General features: G+C 43.9%; 1 protein-coding gene across 3 annotated transcripts in view; it reads left to right on the top strand.

The window, feature by feature from the left end:
• LOC144463433 (E3 ubiquitin-protein ligase TRIM21-like) overlaps window positions 1-12,356 on the top strand; it is an 89,030-nt gene extending 76,674 nt beyond the window's left edge. Inside the window, exons 1-2 of one of the 3 annotated variants that reach the window (XR_013491567.1) lie at window positions 7,709-8,082; window positions 8,851-9,184. Coding sequence is in view for 2 of the 3 variants with exons in the window: in XM_078167618.1 (XP_078023744.1) it covers window positions 9,589-11,262 (1,674 nt within the window). In the remaining variant the exon portion in view is untranslated. Of the gene's footprint in view, window positions 1-7,708; window positions 8,083-8,850; window positions 9,185-9,579 lie in introns of those variants that run through there. The other 2 variants (XM_078167617.1, XM_078167618.1) reach the window with 2 other exon arrangements.
• The last annotated feature ends 8,784 nt before the right edge of the window (window positions 12,357-21,140 follow it).

Raw genomic sequence — 21,140 nt, 5'->3', positions numbered from 1 at the left:
GGTAACAGTTTACAACAGTTATTGAAAAACATTTTGCCATTAACTCACCAGTTCATTGTTTAAGTTGTTTTCAGCACGGACCTGCTCAGTGCTTCAGTGCCCAGGGTCAGTGACTCATCACATTAATTTAATCAGCTGCAGCTTCATATTTCTCCAGCAGAGAAACTGTAGCAGCGGCTCATTATACAAATTAATTCATGGGACGGTTACAAATGAGCTTTATTTCTTATTCCTAAATGGAGACACCCACTTAAAAAACCCACTGGATCCAGCAGTACTCCTGGAAATTAAAAACCTGATGGTGAGACTGAATTAAAACTAATAATGCTTTTAAAGGAGATTTTGGATATTTGGAGACGACAAAGCATTTTTACAGAGTGAATCAGCTGTATGTAAAGGAATTTAAATACAACAGTGACCTTGATATATTCTTCAGTCATTAGTTTATTTATTTATTATTTATTATTATTTTCTGCCTTCAGAGCTCATTTGAAATTCTTTTCTGTCACCTGTGTGAATAAAGTGAATTATTAATATTATCTTATCATCACATTAGCTAGTAGGTTCTGTTGTTTTGTTTCAGACAATGGAGTGTAGGAGCGCACTCTGACACAAACTGGAGCGTTCGTTAATTCAGAGCGCTGTCTGAATGTAGCGTTGGGTTATCCAGAGCAGCGCACTCTCAGAGTGGCAGAGCGCACTCTGGACACTCTGTCTGTGGAGACGGAGCAGCAGAGCGCCGAGCGGAGTGAATGTGTGATTAACTTAACCGTTGGTTCATTCATGTAGAAATATAACGCTGCGTTTCTTCCACCAACAGGGCTCTCATTTTAGTGTAGAGCGTCAGACTGACTTTACCAACGCACCATGTCAGGTCACTCACTCTCCGGGACCGCCAGTGTTACTTGAATAAGTAAACACTGACCAACGGGACCAGACTGGCCGACCCGTATGCTCTCACTCAGTGGATGGATGATGTCACAGGAAGCCAATCTTACAAAGGAGGACCACACTTGTTTGTTTTGCTATAGAAGCTAACGTTAGCTAATGTGCTAAAAAGTTAGCGTTCCAGAGAAATCCAATCTTCCTCTTAATCCCTCCCCAGTTTCTGATGAGGTGGACATGATAACCCTTAATACACATAACCTTATTCATCCCTACAACAGGAAATACTTTTTCCCTAACCTGATATGAAGTGTGCGCTGCACATTTTGATGATGGCCTCCGTCCAGTCCTTTGGTCTTATCACATTTAACCATCTTTGTTTTTGTTGACGGGCAGTGGCGGCTGGTTTTGAGCCATGACTCCTTCTATTCTGGCTCCCAATAACACAACAAGACAAACACATTTTAACACTCCTGTGGAGCCTACAGCCCTGTGGGGGAGAGTCCTGTTTTGCCTCCAGCTAACAAAGTGACATCATCAAGGCTGACGTTTAACTTGTTACTGTCTACCACAAATATATATTATATCCCTATATTTTAACTTCAGCTCTATTTTATGTCTAGATTCTCATTTAACTTGCATGATTTTCTTTTTCTAGCTTCCACTAAGCGACAGTTGTAGCACAATGTTCAGCTGCTCTTCTTCAATTATTTTTCTGTTTCTGTTACAACCTAATGAGCATAGATGGTGATTTGAAAGAAGCTTTCTTTAGTTTCATGTTTTTACTCTGAACTGTCACAGAATGTACTTTTTATAACCTCCATCAGAGAAAAACAAACCTGTTGACCCGTTGTCGACTAATTACTTCATTATAATAATCACTTCAGAACCGAGTAGTCAACTTGAAGAGCTGAACCTCTGCCTCTTCACTATATCATGTACATATAGTTCTCTACAGACACGACACTGTCCAACATCCACACTAATTTTCATTCGCAGTATGATAGAGTTCTCTGAGTGTCACTTCAGAGCTAAAGGTAAATTCTATTTAAAGCTACAGCAGTGTGTTCCCATCCTGACATTAAAGACATCTACTCAATTTCTTGTTACAACAATTCATTTATATTTATTTGCGATATATTTTTTACGTTTGAAATATTTTCCTTCTATCAAGAAACGTTTCTTGTTCAACGACACAAGTAGTGAATTTGTGTTTCCCAGGATAGCAAAGGACCCGCCATACTCTGCCTCTGATTACTTAACCCTGACAGAGTTTATTTTTTTAACAGATTTTTTAGAGGGGACTTTCCCTTTTTATTGATAATACAGCTTAAGATAGGCAAGAAAGGTGGGACAGGGAGAAGGGGATGACACATAACAAAGGGCAGCAGGTCAGAATCGAGCCACGGCTGCTGCAAAGGCCTCAGCCTATATGGAGCGCACACACTACCAGGTGAGCTACAGGTTGCCCCTACCCTGACAGTCTTGCACAGTAACCACCCTGACATCCCTTACCTGTGTGGTGGCGAAATGGCCTAGAAATATTTGACCCTTTAGGTTAGAATCAAAACATGTTTACTAAGATTGAGTAACCCTGAATGGTCTCACTCTGGGGAGAAGTCAAAGAGCAGAGTGACCTGGCAAACACCGTGATGGTGAAACATTGTGATGGGAAAGAGACGTCGTTGGCAGGAAAAAGGTGTGGTAAAATGGCAAGTATTAAGATGAAGATAACGCAAGGTCTGAAAACAGCAGGAAAACACACCCACACACACACACACACACACGGAAAGATAGGTATGATAAGAATGTTTGGTGAACTGCTTTACGGTACTGTCTCGTTGTGTGTGTGAAGTTGAAAGCTGTGCCTTCAATAAATCCCGCAAGGCTGCAAATCGGCCCCAAGTCATACGAGTCATTCTTCTACACCTGCAGGAGCGTTCCCCCAAAAGAAAAGTGTTTTTAAAGTGATTGCTGTTGCTGCTGCCATTCACGGCTGGCAGGTGGAGATAACATGAACACTGGCAGAAGTGCAAGCTAGCTTGTATCTGCATACTGTCGCAAGACAACAGAAATCATTTGAATTACCAAAGTTATCTACATAGTTGGACACTTTACCATCTGAAGTTTGGTGGAAACTTTGCTCCAGGCCTAAATGTTTGTTGCTAGTGCCGTACCTCCAGGTATTCAGACACCAACATTATCAACTCCTCCATGTTGTCCTCTTTCTGCTATCATGATGCCTGCTGTTTGATCAGCCAGGCAGGCGGCAAATGCCAAACGCTAATCACAGTGCACTCAGCACGGCAGAGCAAAATCTGTGCACATGCATGTTGGCAGCAACCACTTCACACCCCTACCGCCATCATTCAAAAAGGGAAACCGGAAGACTGTCTTGATGCTAATTAGCCAGTTAGCACATTAACAAATCCTACAAACAATTTCAGCTAAAGAGCAGCTAAAAATATCAAATGTAACAAGTTTGTTTTGGTTTCACTTCCTCTTGACTTTAGCTCTTTGTTTACTGGCATCACTTCTGTTTCTTTTCTCATGTGCTGAGCTGAACCAATCACAGTCATTTCATTCATCAGCAGGCTCCACCATCACCAACCAATTCATCATGCTAAATCAGCCACAATACAACAGGAGCCAACAGGGACTAACAGGAGCCAACAGGGGCCAACAGGGGCCAACAGGAGCCAACAGGAGCCAACAGGGGCCAACAGGAGCCAACAGGGGGCCAACAGGAGCCATCAGGGGCCAACAGGAACCAAAAGGGACTAACAGGGGCCAACAGGAGCTCAACAGGAGCCAACAGGGGCCAACAAGAGGCCAACAGGAGCCAACAGGGGCCAACAGGAGCCAACAGGGGCCAACAGGGTGCCTACAGGAGCCAACAGGGGGCCAACAAGGGCCAACAGGAGCCAACAGGGGGCCAACAGGAGCCAACAGGGGCCAACAGGAGCCAACAGGGGCCAACAGGGGGCCAACAGGAGCCAACAGGAGCCAACAGGGGGCCAACAGGAGCCAACAGGGGCCAACAGGGGCCAACAGGAGCCAACAGGGGCCAACAGGAGCCCAACAGGAGCCAACAGGGGCCAACAGGGGCCAACAGGAACCAACAAGGGGCCAACAGGAGCCAAAAGGGGCCAACAGGAGCCAACAGGAGCCAACAGGGGCCAACAGGGGCCAACAGGAGCCAACAGGGGCCAACAGGGGCCAACAGGAACTCAACAGGAGCCAACAGGGGCCAACAGGAGGCCAACAGGAGCCAACAGGGGCCAACAGGAGCCAACAGGGGCCAACAGGAGCCAACAGGAGCCAACAGGGGTCAACAGGAACTCAACAGGAGCCAACAGGGGCCAACAGAAGGCCAACAGGAGCTAACAGGGGCCAACAGGAGCCAACAGGAGCCAACAGGGGCCAACAGGAACTCAACAGGAGCCAACAGGGGCCAACAGGAGGCCAACAGGAGCTAACAGGGGCCAACAGGGGCCAAAAGGGGGCCAACAGGAGCCAACAGGGGCCAACGGGAGCCAACAGGGGCCAACAGGGGGCCAACAGGAGCCAACAGGGGCCAACAGGGGCCAACAGGGGGCCAACAGGAGCCAACAGGAGACAACAGGGGGCCAACAGGAGCCAACAGGGGCCAACAGGAGCCCAACAGGAGCCAACAGGGGCCAACAGGGGCCAACAGGGACTAACAAGGGGCCAACAGGAGCCAACAGGGGCCAACAGGAGCCAACAGGAGCCAACAGGGGCCAACAGGAGCCAACAGGAGCCAACAGGGGCCAACAGAAGCCAACAGGGGGCCAACAGGAGCCAACAGGGGCCAACAGGGGCCAACAGGAGCCAACAGGGGCCAACAGGGGCCAACAGGAACTCAACAGGAGCCAACAGGGGCCAACAGGAGGCCAACAGAAGCCAACAGGAGCCAACAGGAGCCAACAGGAGGCCAACAGGAGCCAACAGGGGCCAACAGGAGCCAACAGGAGCCAACAGGGGCCAACAGGAACTCAACAGGAGCCAACAGGGGCCAACAGGAGGCCAACAGGAGCTAACAGGGGCCAACAGGAGCCAACAGGAGCCAACAGGGGCCAAAAGGGGGCCAACAGGAGCCAACAGGGGCCAACGGGAGCCAACAGGGGCCAACAGGGGCCAACAGGGACCAACAGGAGCCAACAGGGGGCCAACAGGAGCCAACAGGAGCCAACAGGAGCCAACAGGGGCCAACAGGAGCCAACAGGAGCCAACAGGAGCCAACAGGGGCCAACAGGAGCCAACAGGGGCCAACAGGAGCCAACAGGGGCCAACAGGAGCCAACAGGAGCCAACAGGGGCCAACAGGAGCCAACAGGAGCCAACAGGAGCCAACAGGGGCCAACAGGGGCCAACAGGAGCCAACAGGGGCCAACAGGGGCCAACAGGAGCCAATGGCCAAACATTTATTGACGGCCGATCATTGCCTTGGCTCGTCAGGGCCTTCACATGTTAAAGTCAGTGTCTGTCTTCAATCAGCAGCTGTGTAATAGCTGTAGGATTTCTTAATATTTCTTCGTGTGCACAGTGAAAGCTCTCCGCTCATTGTTTGTACTGAGTGAAACAGGTTTTATTCTCTGTCTGCACAGAAACCAAAGTCTCTCTGTGAGTCCAGCCTGCTAATACAAATAATGCCTGTGTTATTTAATGGCATTTCATGACAGTAAACGCCCGGGGTCGGCGCTGTGTGAATCTGATTCAGGGAGTTGTGTGTGCTGAAACGTGCTCCGCTCAGAGGGAAGTGGATTAACTAAATAGACAAAAAGTTTCCCCCAAACTTCCACCCTGAACTTTCTGCTGTAATAAGATATCAGGATAAATGTCAGCGTGGATTAACTCATCTCTGTTCAAAACAGAAGGCAAAGTTTAAAGTTTATCCTCGTTCTCTGCTCTGTCGAGGTGTTTAATCTTCAGTCTGCCTCTGAGCACAGCTCTGACCCTCAGGCCCTGTCTACACGGATACAGATATTTTCCTTTATGTCCTGGCCTCTTGTTCACACAAACACACACACACACACACACACACACACACAAGTTATTTTAGGCCAATACATGATCTTTTCCTCACAGTAACAGAGTGGTTTTTGTGCCTAAACACAACCACATGTTGTTGAAGTGTAAAGAAAGTTTCAACATAGTGGTTCCCAGCGAGTCCAGCCAGGTCATTAGCTCAAGGTCCCCACAGGTTAGCACACTCAGCGTCACACTTGCATTTGGCGAGCTAGTTTGCTGTCTCTGTTTAAAGGGAAATTTCAGTTTATTTCAACCTGTCTCCTATCGTCCTAAATTTGTTTCAAGTGACTAGTGACATAGAAATAATAGTTAGCATGTTAGCCGTTAGCCTAGATACAGCTGGGGCGCATAGTAGCGTCAGACCTGTTAAAACGTAAGTGAACGGGCAACCTTCAAGTGCAAAGTTAGTCCACTAAACAAGCTTTTTTTCCACAAAGACCGCCTCATATCGTTAGGATAAATGTCAGAGAACATATAGAAAACGACATGTAAATGTGTTGTCTTACCTTACCGGTGTGCTGCCATGTTTGTTTACCATTTAGCTGTGCTTTCCAAGCTCTGTGCTTGAAATTCACTGTACTTCAAAATCCAGCACATCTGTGGTTTGCAGAAACACACAATCCCAACACTTATTTTGGCAACTGGGTTGTTTAATATTCTACTGTGTACTGAGATATTTTGTATTTTTCTTTTATTTATGTATGTATTTATTGACTGCAGGGGAAAAATATCTGTTTTAAAATATCCATAGAGGTGTGCAGGTGAAGACAAGAGCTTAAACTGCCTCCAGCAGCAGGTGGAGCTGAACTGGTCAACTGGTCAACTCCCACTGTGAAAGGTTGAAGGCAAATAGAGCAATAACTTTTTTTTTTAAAAAAAAAGTAAAATCTCTGTAACTTTTCAATGATTTTCATCAATTGTATTTTACATGCAATGCTCTTTTGATGCTATATGAATTAAGTTTTTCATTTAAAAAAACTCCAGTCCAGCTTTGAACCCACAGTCTCTGCACTATTGACATGTCTCTTGTCAAAGTGAGCTACCTGTATCTGAGGTCCTCCATGAGTTTTTCACAAACAGAACAAGTACATCTGGTGTTCTGCTGTGAGCATCATGAAAGATGATGTCATGACAGTGATCAGCAAGTTGTGAGATTTTCCTCTGTGGAGGGAGAAATCTGATAATAATGGAGCCAGAGAGTCTCATAGTGCTCAGATGGTCCGACCTCAAAACCTATAAATCCTATCATCATATCAGCCTCAATCATCTGATAGAAATGTGTCTCTGTTGGACTCTGATGCAGAAAATGTTTCAGTAAAAGAGAAAATGACAAAAGAGACTTGAACCATCAGCCTCAGGGTGACAAACCAGCTCAATAACCAGCTGAGCTACCAGATCTCTGACACCAATATGACGTCAGTCTGAAGTTTGTTTGGTGTTTTTCTCTGCAGATTCCTCCTTCAGTCTGATCTTCTTTCTCTCTCTGGTTGTTTGTGTTCATCAGTGCTGAAGAAGGTCCAGAGGTGAAGGACACCGACTGGGGATCAGGAGGCATGGGATCAAAGACCAGCTGATGCCACTGCACAGGACAGCCACGCTACAGACATATGATGATCTTATAGACCATGATGCATTGCTGTAGATTAAACTCCCCAACAGGATATAAAGGAGTTCAAATGAGCTCAACCTGAAACATCTACAGCAGTAAAATGACACATACACATTAATGCAGCAGGAATATTAATCCAAAAACATCAGATAGAATAAAACACTGACAGCAGGGAACACTTTACTGCACTATCAGTCATTTTACACATACTTATAATAAATGTTCCTGATCAAACTTTTACTGAGGGAAGGATTTGAAGAGAGGATTTTTACCTGTAGTGGAGTATTGTCACAGTGTGGTATTAGTACTTTGACTTCAGTAAAGGATCTGAATACTTCCTCCACCTCTCCCTCTTGGTGACGGCCCACTGAGAGGTGGAGCAACAGTGAAAGAGGAGAGCTTTAAAGTCCTGAAATCAAAGTGAAAGTGAAAGTGTGTGTGAGTGACAGCAGAGCTGCAGTGGAGACGAGTCTCTCTGTTTCTCTCTAAAGAAACATTCAAGTGAATCCAGCAGGTTTTTCTCAACAACAAACACTGGTGAGTTCACTGTCCTACAGAGACAAAATACACTAAATATTTGCTCAAAGTTTAGTTCAAACCACAATCTGACTGTTTTACATCTGTTTTACCTTATAAAGAATATTATACCATAGAAATGTGTCAGTTTAGATAAAAACAACATGTGAATTTAGCCAGAAATACAAAACAGAGGTAAAAACCAAAGCACAGTGACTGAACTACAGTCACAGCTAGCGTTAGCTTCAAGCTCATTTACAGGCCTGTTTCCTGTCTGAACTCTGAGCGCCACTCAGACAGGAAGTTACAGTCATGGCAAATGAAAAATGTTTGGCCTGCTTTCAAATATTTCCACTCTAATAACAACATAAGCAGCAGTGTAGCAGTATTGTTATATTATTTGATGTTTGATGTGACAGTAATGGAGAGTTAGTTTAACATAGTTTGATTATTTTTGCAACTTTTATTTGAATAACTAAAGTTTTCAGGTCGACTTTAACAGTGAACTCTGTTTTTATCTGTGAAACAACATGAGCTAACACTCCCCACTGCAGACCAGTCACACTGGTTTCCCCACATGTTTTCATATTCTGGCAAATTTAATTGGTTGCTTGTTACCGTAGCGACCAATTAATGCCAGCCCAAATAAGCCCTGAGGAAATGCAGTTATCCTTCATATTCATATACTATGCAGACCTGCACAAACAGCATGTTTATCAGATTTCAGATGAATGTCTGATGTTACTCATATTGATGTGATCTCTTCCAACCTTCCTGTGTCACTGACAGCATCCCAGGCAGGTGTGCAGACCAGGTGTAAACATAGTGCAGATGGGATTTACAGGAGACACATGCAACGTTGTGGTCGGAGCAATAAACATGAATTCAATAAAGGCCAATATATAAGTGAAACATTATTACTATGAAGAAGAATGGAGCAATTAGGCTGTTATTAATGAAGACAATATCTGATGACTGAAACACAAACAAACAGTGGATGAAGAGTTTTGGTTTGTGTTCATGAAACTTGAACGTGACCATGGATTAAAATCACTTCAGGCTGCAACAAGGTTTAAGTGTGAGTTTACATCAATATGAACCAGCGGTGGAAGAAGTACTCACATCTGTTACTGAAGTAAAAGTAGTAATACCACAGTGTAGAAAGACTTTGTTACAGTCAAAGTCCTGCAGTCACTATTTGATTTGCAATAAAAATACACAAGTATTAGCATCAAACTAAAAGTACCAAAAGTAAAATGACTCATTACCCAGAACGTCCAGTTTCAGGAAAATATACTATATTACAGGATTATAATTATTGATACATTAATGTGTTCATCACTTTAATGATGAACCTGTTAACAGTGGAGCTAATAAACAAAACAAAATTCATATAATATATCAAGAGAATTCAGGATAACTCTCCTTTTATTCCACTAAGCATAGTTTTGTTTTATTCAACAAATGATCAAAAGGTATGTAATCACAGTTTTGATGTTTCTCACTTTGTGTCCTCAGAGTGTCGATATGTCTGCTGCCAGCTGTCTGCTGACTGAAGATCAGTTTCTGTGCTCCATCTGTCTGGATGTGTTCACTGATCCAGTCAGCACATCATGTGGACACAACTTCTGTAAAACCTGCATCACTGAACACTGGAGTACTAATGTCCCCTATCAGTGTCCAAACTGTAAAGAGGTTTTCCACCAAAGACCTGAGCTGCGGGACAACACTTTCATCTCTGAGATGGCTGCTCAGTTCAGACAGTCAGCTCAACAGAAAGCCAGCAGCAGCAGCTCAGAGCAACAAGTTTCCAAACCAGGAGAAGTTCCCTGTGACGTCTGCACTGGATCCAAACTGAAGGCCCTGAAGTCCTGCCTGGTGTGTCTGGAATCCTACTGTGAGACTCACCTGGAGCCTCATCTGACAAGATCAGGCCTGAAGAAACATCAGCTGATCGACCCTGTGGAGAACCTGGAAGGCAGGATGTGTCTGAAGCACGATAAACTGCTGGAGCTGTTCTGTAAGACCGACCAGATGTGTGTCTGCATGCTCTGCACTGTTTTAGACCACAAGACACATGATGTTGTTCCTCTGAGAGAAGAATATGAAGGAAAGAAGGCCGAGCTGGGGAAGACAGAGACTGAAATTCAGCAGATGATCCAGAAGAGACGACTAAAGATTGAGGAGATCAAACACTCAGTGGAGCTCAGTGAGGAAGATGCAGACAGAGAGATAGCAGATGGTGTTCAGGTCTTCACCGCTCTGAAGGAGTCTGTTGAGAGAAGCCAGGCCGAGCTCATCGACACGATCCAATGGGAGCAGAGAAAGACAGAGAAACAGGCTGAAGGCTTCATCAAAGAGCTGGAACAGGAAATCTCTGAGCTGAAGAAGAGAAGCACTGAGGTGGAGCAGCTCTCACGCTCTGAAGACCACCTCCACCTCCTCCAAAGCTTCAGGTCCCTGAACACTGCTCCACCCACCAAGGACTGGACAGAGGTCAGCGTCCGTCCACCTTCATATGAGGGGACTGTGAGGAGAGCTGTGAGTCAGCTGGAGGAGACGCTCAGTAAACAGATGAAGAAGCTGTTTGAGGTCGAGCTGAAGAGGGTCCAGCAGTCTGCAGTGGATGTGACACTCGATCCTGATACAGCACATCCCTGGCTCATCCTGTCTGATGATGGAAAACAAGTTAAACATGGTGACGTAAAGAAGAATCTCCCAAACAATCCAGAGAGATTTGACACTTCTGTCTGTGTCTTAGCAAAGCAGAGTTTCTCTTCAGGAAGATTTTATTATGAGGTTCAGGTTAAAGGGAAGACTGACTGGGATTTAGGAGTGGTCAGAGAGTCGATCAACAGGAAGGGACAGATCACAGCAACTCCTCAGAATGGTTACTGGACGATATATTTGAGGAATGAAAATGAGTACAAAGCTCTTGCTGGCCCTTCAGTCAGTCTCTCTCTGAAGTCTCGGCCTGAGAAGGTGGGGGTGTTTGTGGATTATGAGGAGGGTCTGGTCTCCTTTTATGATGTTGATGCTGCAGCTCTTATCTACTCCTTTACTGGCTGCTCCTTCCCTAAGAAACTCTACCCACTCTTCAGTCCCAGTCTTAATCATGGTGGTAAAAACTCTGCCCCTCTGATCATCTCTCCTGTCAATCAAGCACATAGGAGCAGTTTACCAAGGCATATTTCATTTTAACTCAAACTAATAGCGTCAGTCACACAAAGTAGAACAACCATCTGATTTTCTACAGAAAGATTCACTCTCATTTAATGTAATAAATGTATATTATTGGTGATGTACTGTGAATACATTGTTGATTTTTTAGATTCTGATCAATGTGGTTTTTCCTCTTTTTCTGTAAATGTTTTTATTTGATGTGTCAGGTCAACCCACAAATTTTATGACACTACTTGATATTATGTAATGTAATGACTGTTGAATCATCAAAAACAAATGTACTCAATCTATATAGTGATAATGTGAAAAATGATGGAAAGTGTACAGGACTGCTTCTAAAACATTCAAAGGTCTAATGAAATAATTAGGCATGTACCCGATTATGTCAGTTGGATCAGATCCAGCCGTTTAATACGAATATTCAACCATTCTTTTTGTGTTTGTTTTCATATACAGCTCTAACGTTTGAACAGGGCTCAGCAGGACGTTCAGTGTGACAGTGGAAATCATGCAATATCGTAAACAAGCTAATGACAGATCAGAAATGTGCAACATTTCCTGCAGACACCACATATCAAAACAAAAGCCAGAGACTGTCGTATTAAGTATCTGTGAGTTGTAAATTCACCACTTCCAAGCAGAAAAAAAAACCAGACAGCTCGACTTGAAGCAATCTCAGTCAAATCTCCGACTTTAAAGGGGCAGCCCGACAAATATATTTGTTTAATGTGGTCTTTTAATGTTTAGGGTCACCAAACCTCCAACTCCTTTTTTTAATGAGTAATCATTTTAAGGAAAACTGTTAAAAAATCGTTGTTTGTAGCTTCTCAAATAAGAATATTTAACAGATTTTGTCATTTTCTGTGATTGTAAACTGAATATTTTGTTGATCTGATAAAAAATACGAACTTCAGATTTGCCAACTCCGGCTCTGGAAAGTTATGATGGTCTGTTTTTAAATAACAAATAATCACTAATGTTACGACCCGGCTCAAAGGCTGCAACAAATATGGGAGACCAGGTGAGTGCACAAAAGCATAAAGGCATTAAAGGCATATTTAGTATTTACAGAGATAACAACATCACAGAATAAAAATCAGTATAGTCAGTAATCAGTTGTGTATGCATGTATCTGTGTGTGGAAATGTCTGGAGTAACGGCCTTTTAACACTGATTCTGTATTTTTTTTTTGTTTTTTTGGATGAGTTTTTTTAATCCTTCATCTGAAAAAAAATCATCACACACACAAACCTTGCACACTGACTCCGATGTGTTTCATTGTTCTGCTCATTGTGAAAATTGGAAGTACGTGACAAAATGGAAAGACACATTTCCTCCTTTGCCTCTCTCCACTGGAGTCACCTATCTGACTGTCACCACTCCCTCTCACAGCTGCATGAAGGGGCGGAGCTGTCCTCCACATTCTATAAGCGGTCCTCATCCTCCTCCTCTTCATCATCATCCACCTGAATATGACTATCTGACCTGTTTAGTGTGAGCTGTCTGAGTTATGAAATGAGTCTGTGCACCTCATTCCTCTTCCTCTTGTCGCGGCTGTGTCCCACCGCAACATTGTTTAACTGACTCATGGACGAAAGTTTCGGACTCAGTGTGCAAACATGGTTGACACAATGTGAGGATGTATTTTTGTTTTAGATGTGCAACAATTGGACTCAGTGTGCAAAGGCCTTAACCAAAAGGAAGCAGCTGTGTCAGGGATGGAAGAGAGATTCTGTTTGAAGGTGGTGAGCCTTCATGTCGTGAACCACACCAGGCCCAGGTGTGGCTCCTGAGGTTAACGACGACCCTCTGCCTTGACCCGTATCCTGTCAGACAGCGTTTCCCAGTCGCCGGCAAGACTATTCAAGAGAAGGCTGAGACACGGGGTCAAACATGGGGGGATTGCACATGCGCAGTAAAATCTGGTCTGCACTTCCTCAAAGGCTCAGTAGATGGCGTGAGACCGTGGAATAAAGGGGATGTGCATGCATGTCATTTTCACAGCTTATTACTGGACTGTCACTGGTGGCCTGCGTTGTGGGTGAGAATGACAGAGATGCAATTCCGACAACTTCAGGCAGCCGCCGTCCAAAAGTCCAAGCAGACCGCACCAAGTGCACTCTTTGATCGCCTGAGCGGTCCTGCGCTTTTTATCTAGCGCCCCTGCTGTCACCCTCCAGCATCGCAGCTCAAGTTACACTGCGCATGTGCAATTCCCCCATGTTTGACCCCGTGTCTCAGCCTTCTCTTGAATAGACTTGGTCGCCGGTGTCCTGAGAGCTTTAGATCTCTCCCTGCTCCAACACAGCTGATTTAAATGATCAGCTCGTTATGAAGTCCTGAAGCTGCTTGATAACAAGCTGATCATTTAAATCAGCTGTGTTGGAGCAGGGAGGGATCTAAAACGTGCAGGACATGGGCGACTCCAGGAGAGGTTTGGAAAACACTGCTGTGAGACAAAGAGCAGGCAGGAAACAGACACATCGAGTGGAGCGGAGCTGTCACACATATTAGAAGAGTTGTGACGTTGCAGCCAATTTTACATGAGCTCTCTGATGATAACACTTTTTGTCTCTGTTATTGTGGTATTGTTGCCAAGCAACCTGGTGAACTAATAGCTTCTTTGGCATCACACATCGGAGTGCTGTCCAGATGGAGGGCAGGACACTGGAGGCAGAATCTACTGTAACACTAACACTGTACAAATGCCTGTAATTTAAGCTGTTTACGCTTGTTCCAATCGATCATACTGGGGGTGATTTAGTGGCATCTAGCAGTGACAAGTGCAGATTACAACCAGCTGAAATTTCTCCTGGTTAGAATTCCTTCATTGTCCTTCACTCTCGGCTTTGCACAGGTGTGAAAGCTTCTCCTGTAAGTACTCCTGGTTTTGGATTCCCTGCTCATCTGACATCGTTTTCTGCCTTCTCCCTTACGGTACTATTGCACACATTCAAACTGCTGGCTGTGTGTGCATCCAGCAGACACTGGCGACTCACCTGTTTTCAGCCTCGGCGTTCTGTGCAGAGAGCTGTGGACTGAACCCACAGCTCAGAAAGTTCTGAACCTGGACATTGACTCTTCCAATAGATTCACCAGTGTGTTGTCTCTGTACTAATCACCAAGGTGCATTAGAGCTCATTATAGCCTGTTCCAACACTCATCTGTTCAACCAGTGTTTTGACACACTGGAGACAGGCTGTTATCCCTGCACCTGCACGTATGATTCAGACGTTCACGCAGTTTTTATTGGGAAGCCAAATTATCTACAAACGTCTCTTCCTCTCCAAACAAACCGGACCATTTAAATCAAACCGCTAGGAACGCTGAATCAAGCAGCTTCACGTCACAAATCAGTGTAACTCCAGCGGCTCATCGCAGCAGGCCCCTTATGACGGTATGCAAAACACGAACATGTTAATGGCCCTGTCTCGAGCTCGTGTTTGATTTGCCCGTTCTGGACTACTGTTTATACTGTTTCATGGCCGTGCAACATGGTGACTTCCGTGGACGAGGACCTGCTCCCTATGTAGATATAAACTAAATTTATATGTAACAATAAAAAAAATAATCTCAGTGTCTTGTTTTATTAAGTAGCTCATTTTCACCTCTGTGAGTATAAAAGTATAAAACTTTAACATGAAATTTGCTTTTTATTATGTCGAATATGTTTCACAAAGGCATCAGGGCTGCACTGAAATATGACGCCGGATGTGTGAACGCTTGTTGTACTGCAGTGAAAACGACGCTTCGTGGTTCTTTATGTACTACTGATACTCTCTCACACTGTTTTAACCACAGTGTGTGTGTCTGCGTTGGGAAATGAAGTGACGGCCTGGTGATGTATCGCCGCTGTGTTTCCTTTAATTAATCCTCCTCCTGTGCAGTAAAGTGAACGTAATAATTCCACACAGGCCGCTCTGATCTGCCTAATGTGCTGCTCTACCTCTGACTTAAAGCCGGACCATAAATCTAGACGAGCCTTTAGAGACGCCGGCTGAATAATGTGGCCATTAGATGATAAGGAGGGACGCAGCAGGAGGCGGGGTCAAGCAGAGGGGGGAGGGGCTTCCTCTCAGCTCTGAGGTCGACCTCTGAGGGAACATATGTACTTGAAACATCTGCACAGAGTCACCATAGACGCATTTTTGGCTTTTCTGGGGGACAGGGGATCTTTAGGAGGAGATAGCAGGTCAGCAGTAGGTGCCACATAGAGTTGATATACCAGCCCGTTCTAATTCTGAAGTCATCAAATACCGCCGCTTTGTCAGTGATTTCGGCGTCAGGCACCTGATGCTGAAAGCCACCTTTTGCGGCAGCATGATTCGCTAATGGGCTCCGTCAGTTTGTAACGCAGCTGAATGTAACCATTCGTGGTTTTGTGCTATGCCGCCAGTCGGCTGGACAACACCTGTCGTGGCAGTTTGATACACAGCTGCATGGCCTCAAGTAAAACACTGTCTGTGAAGGTGGATGCATCCAACAAAATCAACCCAGTCTCACTCTGAAGTTGTGGAAAACTAGGGATGGGGGATAAAAATTGATTCAGCGTGCCTGCGATATTTTATCGATACATGGACGCCAAATATCGATCTTTTATTATATACATTATTCATTTTTGCAAATACACATTTTTAAAGGGAAATTTCAGTTTATTTCAACCTGTCTCCTATCGTCCTAAATTTGTTTCAAGTGACTAGTGACATAAAAATAATAGTTAGCATGTTAGCCGTTAGCCTAGATACAGCCGGGGCACATAGTAGCGTCAGACCTGTTAAAACGTGAGTGAACGGGCAACCTTCAAGTGCAAAGTTAGTCCACTAAACAAGCTTTTTTTCCACAAAGACCGCCTCATATCGTTAGGATAAATGTCAGAGAACATATAGAAAATGACATGTAAACGTGTTGTCTTACCTTACCGGTGTGCTGCCATGTTTGTTTACCATTTAGCTGTGCTTTCCAAAGCGCGGCCGAAATATCGCGAGAACAAGCAGCGATCTCATAGTGTGCCTGAAATCTCGCGAGAACAAGCAGCAACAGCTGGAAGGCAGAACCGGACAGTAGCCTGAAAAGTACATTCATTTATTTTATGAAAGATTTATAGAATAATGGCTGACTTTTTGCCAGACTTGGACTTTGTGGAGGACCTGTGAATGCTGTGCCCCAGTGCCCACAGAAGAGGAATGCCTCTGTTGCAAGGAATGGGACCGGTTGCAGCCTTATTTTCAAGGTCTGGATGTGGCCGAGGATGAGACACCTCCACCTGGAGTAGTATCCAGCTGGGCTTTATCCAGAGCTCGCGAGATTTCAGGCATGGTTGCCCTTTCACTTACGTTTTAACAGGTCTGACGCTACTATGCTCCCCGGCTGTATCTAGGCTAACGGCTAACATGCTAACTATTATTTCTATGTCACTAGTCACTTGAAACAAATTTAGGATGATAGGAGACAGATTGAAATAAACCGAAATTTCCCTTTAATACAACTTTTGGAACCAGAATAATAAAATCAGTTGCTCTTTCTGTCCACTAGATGGTGCTGATGTATTTGTCCTGGTGAGGTCAGCAGAGGTCTCAGTCAGCGGCAATTGGCGGGAAGTTCATCAAAACAAAGATGGAGGCACCAGAGAAAGAAATCAGAAAATCAAACATCTGGACTTTTTCTTAACATCTGGATTTTTTTTTAACAGACGGAAAGGAGGACTTGGATATGACATGCGTGATTTACAGCAGTGTCATTTGAGAATAAAATACTCTTGGAATACTATGAACATGAGGGCTCACCTCACGCCACCATCCAGAAATAGCGTTAGCTAAGCTAACACTAAACCCGCTCCGCAGAAAAATCACCCAACACTTGACACACTTAGCTCGACACAACTACCATCCAACTGTGAGAGAGCGAAGAAAATAACAGTCCATCACATACTTCCTGTGCAAAGATCTGCATCCATACAGCGCTGTTGAAAACCAAGGCTTTTGTTACATGTTAAAAACACGTGAACCCAGGTATGTGACTCCGCCCCCACATTTTTCCACCAACACAGCTGTGATGTAAGTGATGGAATCTTTGAGTGCAGCAGGAAGGGTGGCGTTAACCTGTGACCAGAGCATGTGAGCAGAGTGGACCGGGTGAAAATTTCCACTCCTCGCTCGCAGACCTGTCACTTTGCGCCGCTCGTCCGCTCCGCTTGGTTCTGTGCATTCTTCGCTCCGCTCCGCTCCACTCCATCATAAATTTTATCCTGCTCCACTCGCTCACCACTCCGCTCAAAAAAACTGCGTCGTACTACCCTAACCTGTAATCTTCTATTCACAAATAAAACATGAGCTTGGCAGATTCTCCGGGGAAGCCCTCTCCCCTCTCCCCGCAGTTAGGGACCGTTCTCCACGGTACCGCTGTCGGCAGGGTGGAAATAAGTCAAAGTGTGGAGGAGACAAACTGGGTTAAGCGGCCGACCTCCGGGGAAGCCGTCTCGCCTCTCCCCGCAGTTAGGGACCGTTCTCCAAGGTACCGCTGCTTCTCTCTCAGTTTCTTTTCTGAAGTACACAGTAAACTCCATAGTTTTGAAAGAAAATAGTGTGGGTGTGCGCAGGTGCAAAGATGCATTCTGGGTGGGGCATGAGCGACCGGAGCGAAATTGGAGCGAGAGATAAGGCTCCGCTCCACCTTTTAAAAAAAATAGCCGCTCCTCACTCAACACAAAATCCTTCCGCTCCCCGCTCAGCTCCGCTCACATGATATACAGGGATACCTGTATGTGAAGTGTTTCAATCACGCACTTAATCTGTCCTCTCAGAGGGGGTTAAATCTGCCCACAGTTCAGTCTGTCAGGTGTATGCAGCACTTCTGACAGGTGTTATGATGGTGTTGGTCAGTCTGTCTGCTCTGTGTCTCACGTTGCTGCAATAAAAATGATTAAATGAACAGACTGAAAACTTTATCTTAAGAGGTAAAAATGATGTTGACAAAGTTTTCCTTTGGGGAAATAATTTGCAGTTGGAAAAAGTTAATAAACCGCAATATATTTTATGGCAATACTCAGCACATTGAAATATCACAATAATATAGTTTGGTGACCTGAGTATGGTGATAATATGGTATTGTGGGTCCTATGGTCCTTTCATGTCGGCATGATACACAGTTGAATAGATGATAACTGTTTTATTTTTGTTTTTCAAAATGGGCTCCTGATATCATGAAGATGATCCACTCTGCAGCTCCACTGTGAAATCCTACATCAATGCTGTGTTTTATTTTCCAGAGTAAATGTTTGCTGAGAATGATTAAAAAGATGAATGCAGGTGACTCAGTGCGCCATGTTGTAATTTCTTTGGATGACAAATTAATAAAACAAAACAGACTACATTTCTAATTTCTGCACTGATGGGGAGAAACTCAGTGTGAGAGATGAAGAAAGAAGTTTTATTCCAGTTCTCTTAGATATTCTCTTATTTATGCGTCGCCTTGAGAAACTCTGTGCTCTGCATGGCAATGACAGGAAGCAGAATGTAAATTTCAGATTGAATTTGGATGTAATGTGCTCACTGCTGACCTGAGGCCAGTTTCATTCACTTCATTCCTCCTCTTTTTATGGGAACATTAAACTTATTTCAGCCCGCTCTCTCCAGCGGCAGACGAAGCAGAGTCTTCGCTCTCAGACGATGTTTAAGTTGTTTTACAGCTGCAATATCTGCAGGAGAGATGGTTCTTTGAATTGTCTCTGCTTGTTTTTAAGACAGTTTGGTAAAAAATCCATCGCTCATCTTTACTGCAGGTAGAACTGGAAATGAACTGTTTAACGCATGGTTACATTTCTCTGGAATCAGAAAGGTCAGGAGAATTAAAAGTTTCATTTAAAGGCTGTTTCTAACTGTGTTGGTTTTTACATCTTCGATACATACACAGAATAACAAAATGTCAGAACCAGAAGCTTCAGAGAGAAGAACATCTTGACTGATCTGAGGCGTTAATGTTTGGTCTTCTCCCGCTCTGCTCCATCACACACATGACACATCACCAACACACCTGTACCTGATCAGAGTCGTCATATTTCACTGACAAGTCGACTAATCAAAACCTGAACTTCATGAATTCAGCATTCAAGTATCACAAATTTGACAATTTTTTTTTAATAAACAAGAAATGACATACAAACAAAGTTTCTCTTATTTTCCTTCATATCCTCTATTTGTTTTCATTTTGTTAGTACCTGATGATTTACCAATGATTTCTTGTTTTACTCTTTTCTCAGAAAATGTACAAGTGGTGGAGAGCACTTATTGTACCAAGATAAGACAAAGTTGTTGTCCCACAGAGTGGGGAATTTGTCTTGTGCTCACCCATACTACCAACGCTTGGGCAGTGACTTGTGGTATCAGACACTGATGAAAAAAGCCGTCCTTTAACGTTGGCATGATACGTGGGTGATCACCGTTTTTGTTTAACAGTGTTCAGCGACATCAGGGGGGGAACGCCATGAGACAAGAACTAAAGTTAAGGCAACGAAAGCCCGAGCAGGGCGGGCTGGAGCCTGGAGGGGTTGTGGATAGGTCCAACAAACATCGACTTTCACCTGGGAGAGTGGTGAAAGATTATAAAGCCAAACCTTGTTCTTTTTTTCTAAACCCAACCAAGTGTTTTTGTTCCTGAAGGGAAAAAAACAGTAAAATCACAGTGATGTAAAGACGTAGTGCTTTTATTTTGAAAGAGACTGTATGCAAACTGTACATTTCCTGTGAAAACAGAAGTGTATTTTGAAAACAGACAATGCATGTAACAGGGTGAAGTTGACACGGCATCCCAGAACGTCAACAACCAACACACCCAGGGTACCTTGGACGTCATATGTAGACGTGGAAAGTCCATGACCAAACGTGGACATGTGACGAGGTCACAGTGAGAATGTGATGGATAATTTGTCTCTCAGTAAAAGAAAAAAAGACGAAAACCAATGAGCAGTCTGTCTCCACATGTGGCCGAGCTGCAGTTTGCAGATGTGATTTTATTGCTCCTCTGCAGAAGTTTATTAAATATTTGATCTGCAGATTATATTTCCTCTCAGTGTTCTGCAGGTTTCAGTCTGCCGTGATTCACTGACCCACAGGGCGATAAAATGTGTCGTGTTTAAGCACCGATACTTATGTGTTTTTTTTTTTTACTGCCGCTGTGTAATCAAGCTGCTGCTGTCAGAGAGTCATATTTTACACACACACACACACACACACACACACACATACAGTTACATATAACAGTCCTTAATTACAGGAGTCCACTCAACAAATAATATTATTTATATTACATTTAGCTAAAAACAAAACTTTGACATAAACTGTTTGGCCAAATTATTTCATTTACACTTGCAGTGGTTCAGTCAGTGGTGGAATGTAACTAAGTATTGAGGTACTTGTACTGTACTTGAGTATTTCTATTTTATACTACTTTCTACTCCTCCTCCCCTACATTTATTAGATGACTTTGCAGATTCAGGTTATTAATATAAAATATAACCAACTAATCAATGGTAATGTAATATTATAATTAAACTACACAGCAGGATATGAAATAATTAAGATGAATCCACATTTATCAGCTGCAACATTAAAGTAATTGTGCATAATAAATACTTTTACTTTTGGTACTTTAGGTATATTTTGATGCTAATTGTCTTATACTTTTATTTGAGTAATATTTTAAGGGCAGGATTTGTTCTTATAGTATTACTACTTTTACTTGGGTAAAAGATCTGAGTACTTCTTCCAGTTCTGGGCTCACTGTAGACGGGGTTTAAACATGTCCGTCTGTAGTGCTACACACTTAGACATGAGGGTTCTTCCTGAGGGGCTGAGGTTCAACAAAGAATCATTTGCTTCCCTTCTGTGGTTCTTCAAGGATTA

The sequence above is a fragment of the Epinephelus lanceolatus genome, chromosome 5 (assembly GCF_041903045.1).
Source record: "Epinephelus lanceolatus isolate andai-2023 chromosome 5, ASM4190304v1, whole genome shotgun sequence".
Classification (NCBI taxonomy): domain Eukaryota; kingdom Metazoa; phylum Chordata; class Actinopteri; order Perciformes; family Serranidae; genus Epinephelus; species Epinephelus lanceolatus.
The sequence above is the reverse complement of the archived record's forward strand: the minus strand, read 5'-3'. Positions and strand labels throughout refer to the sequence as shown.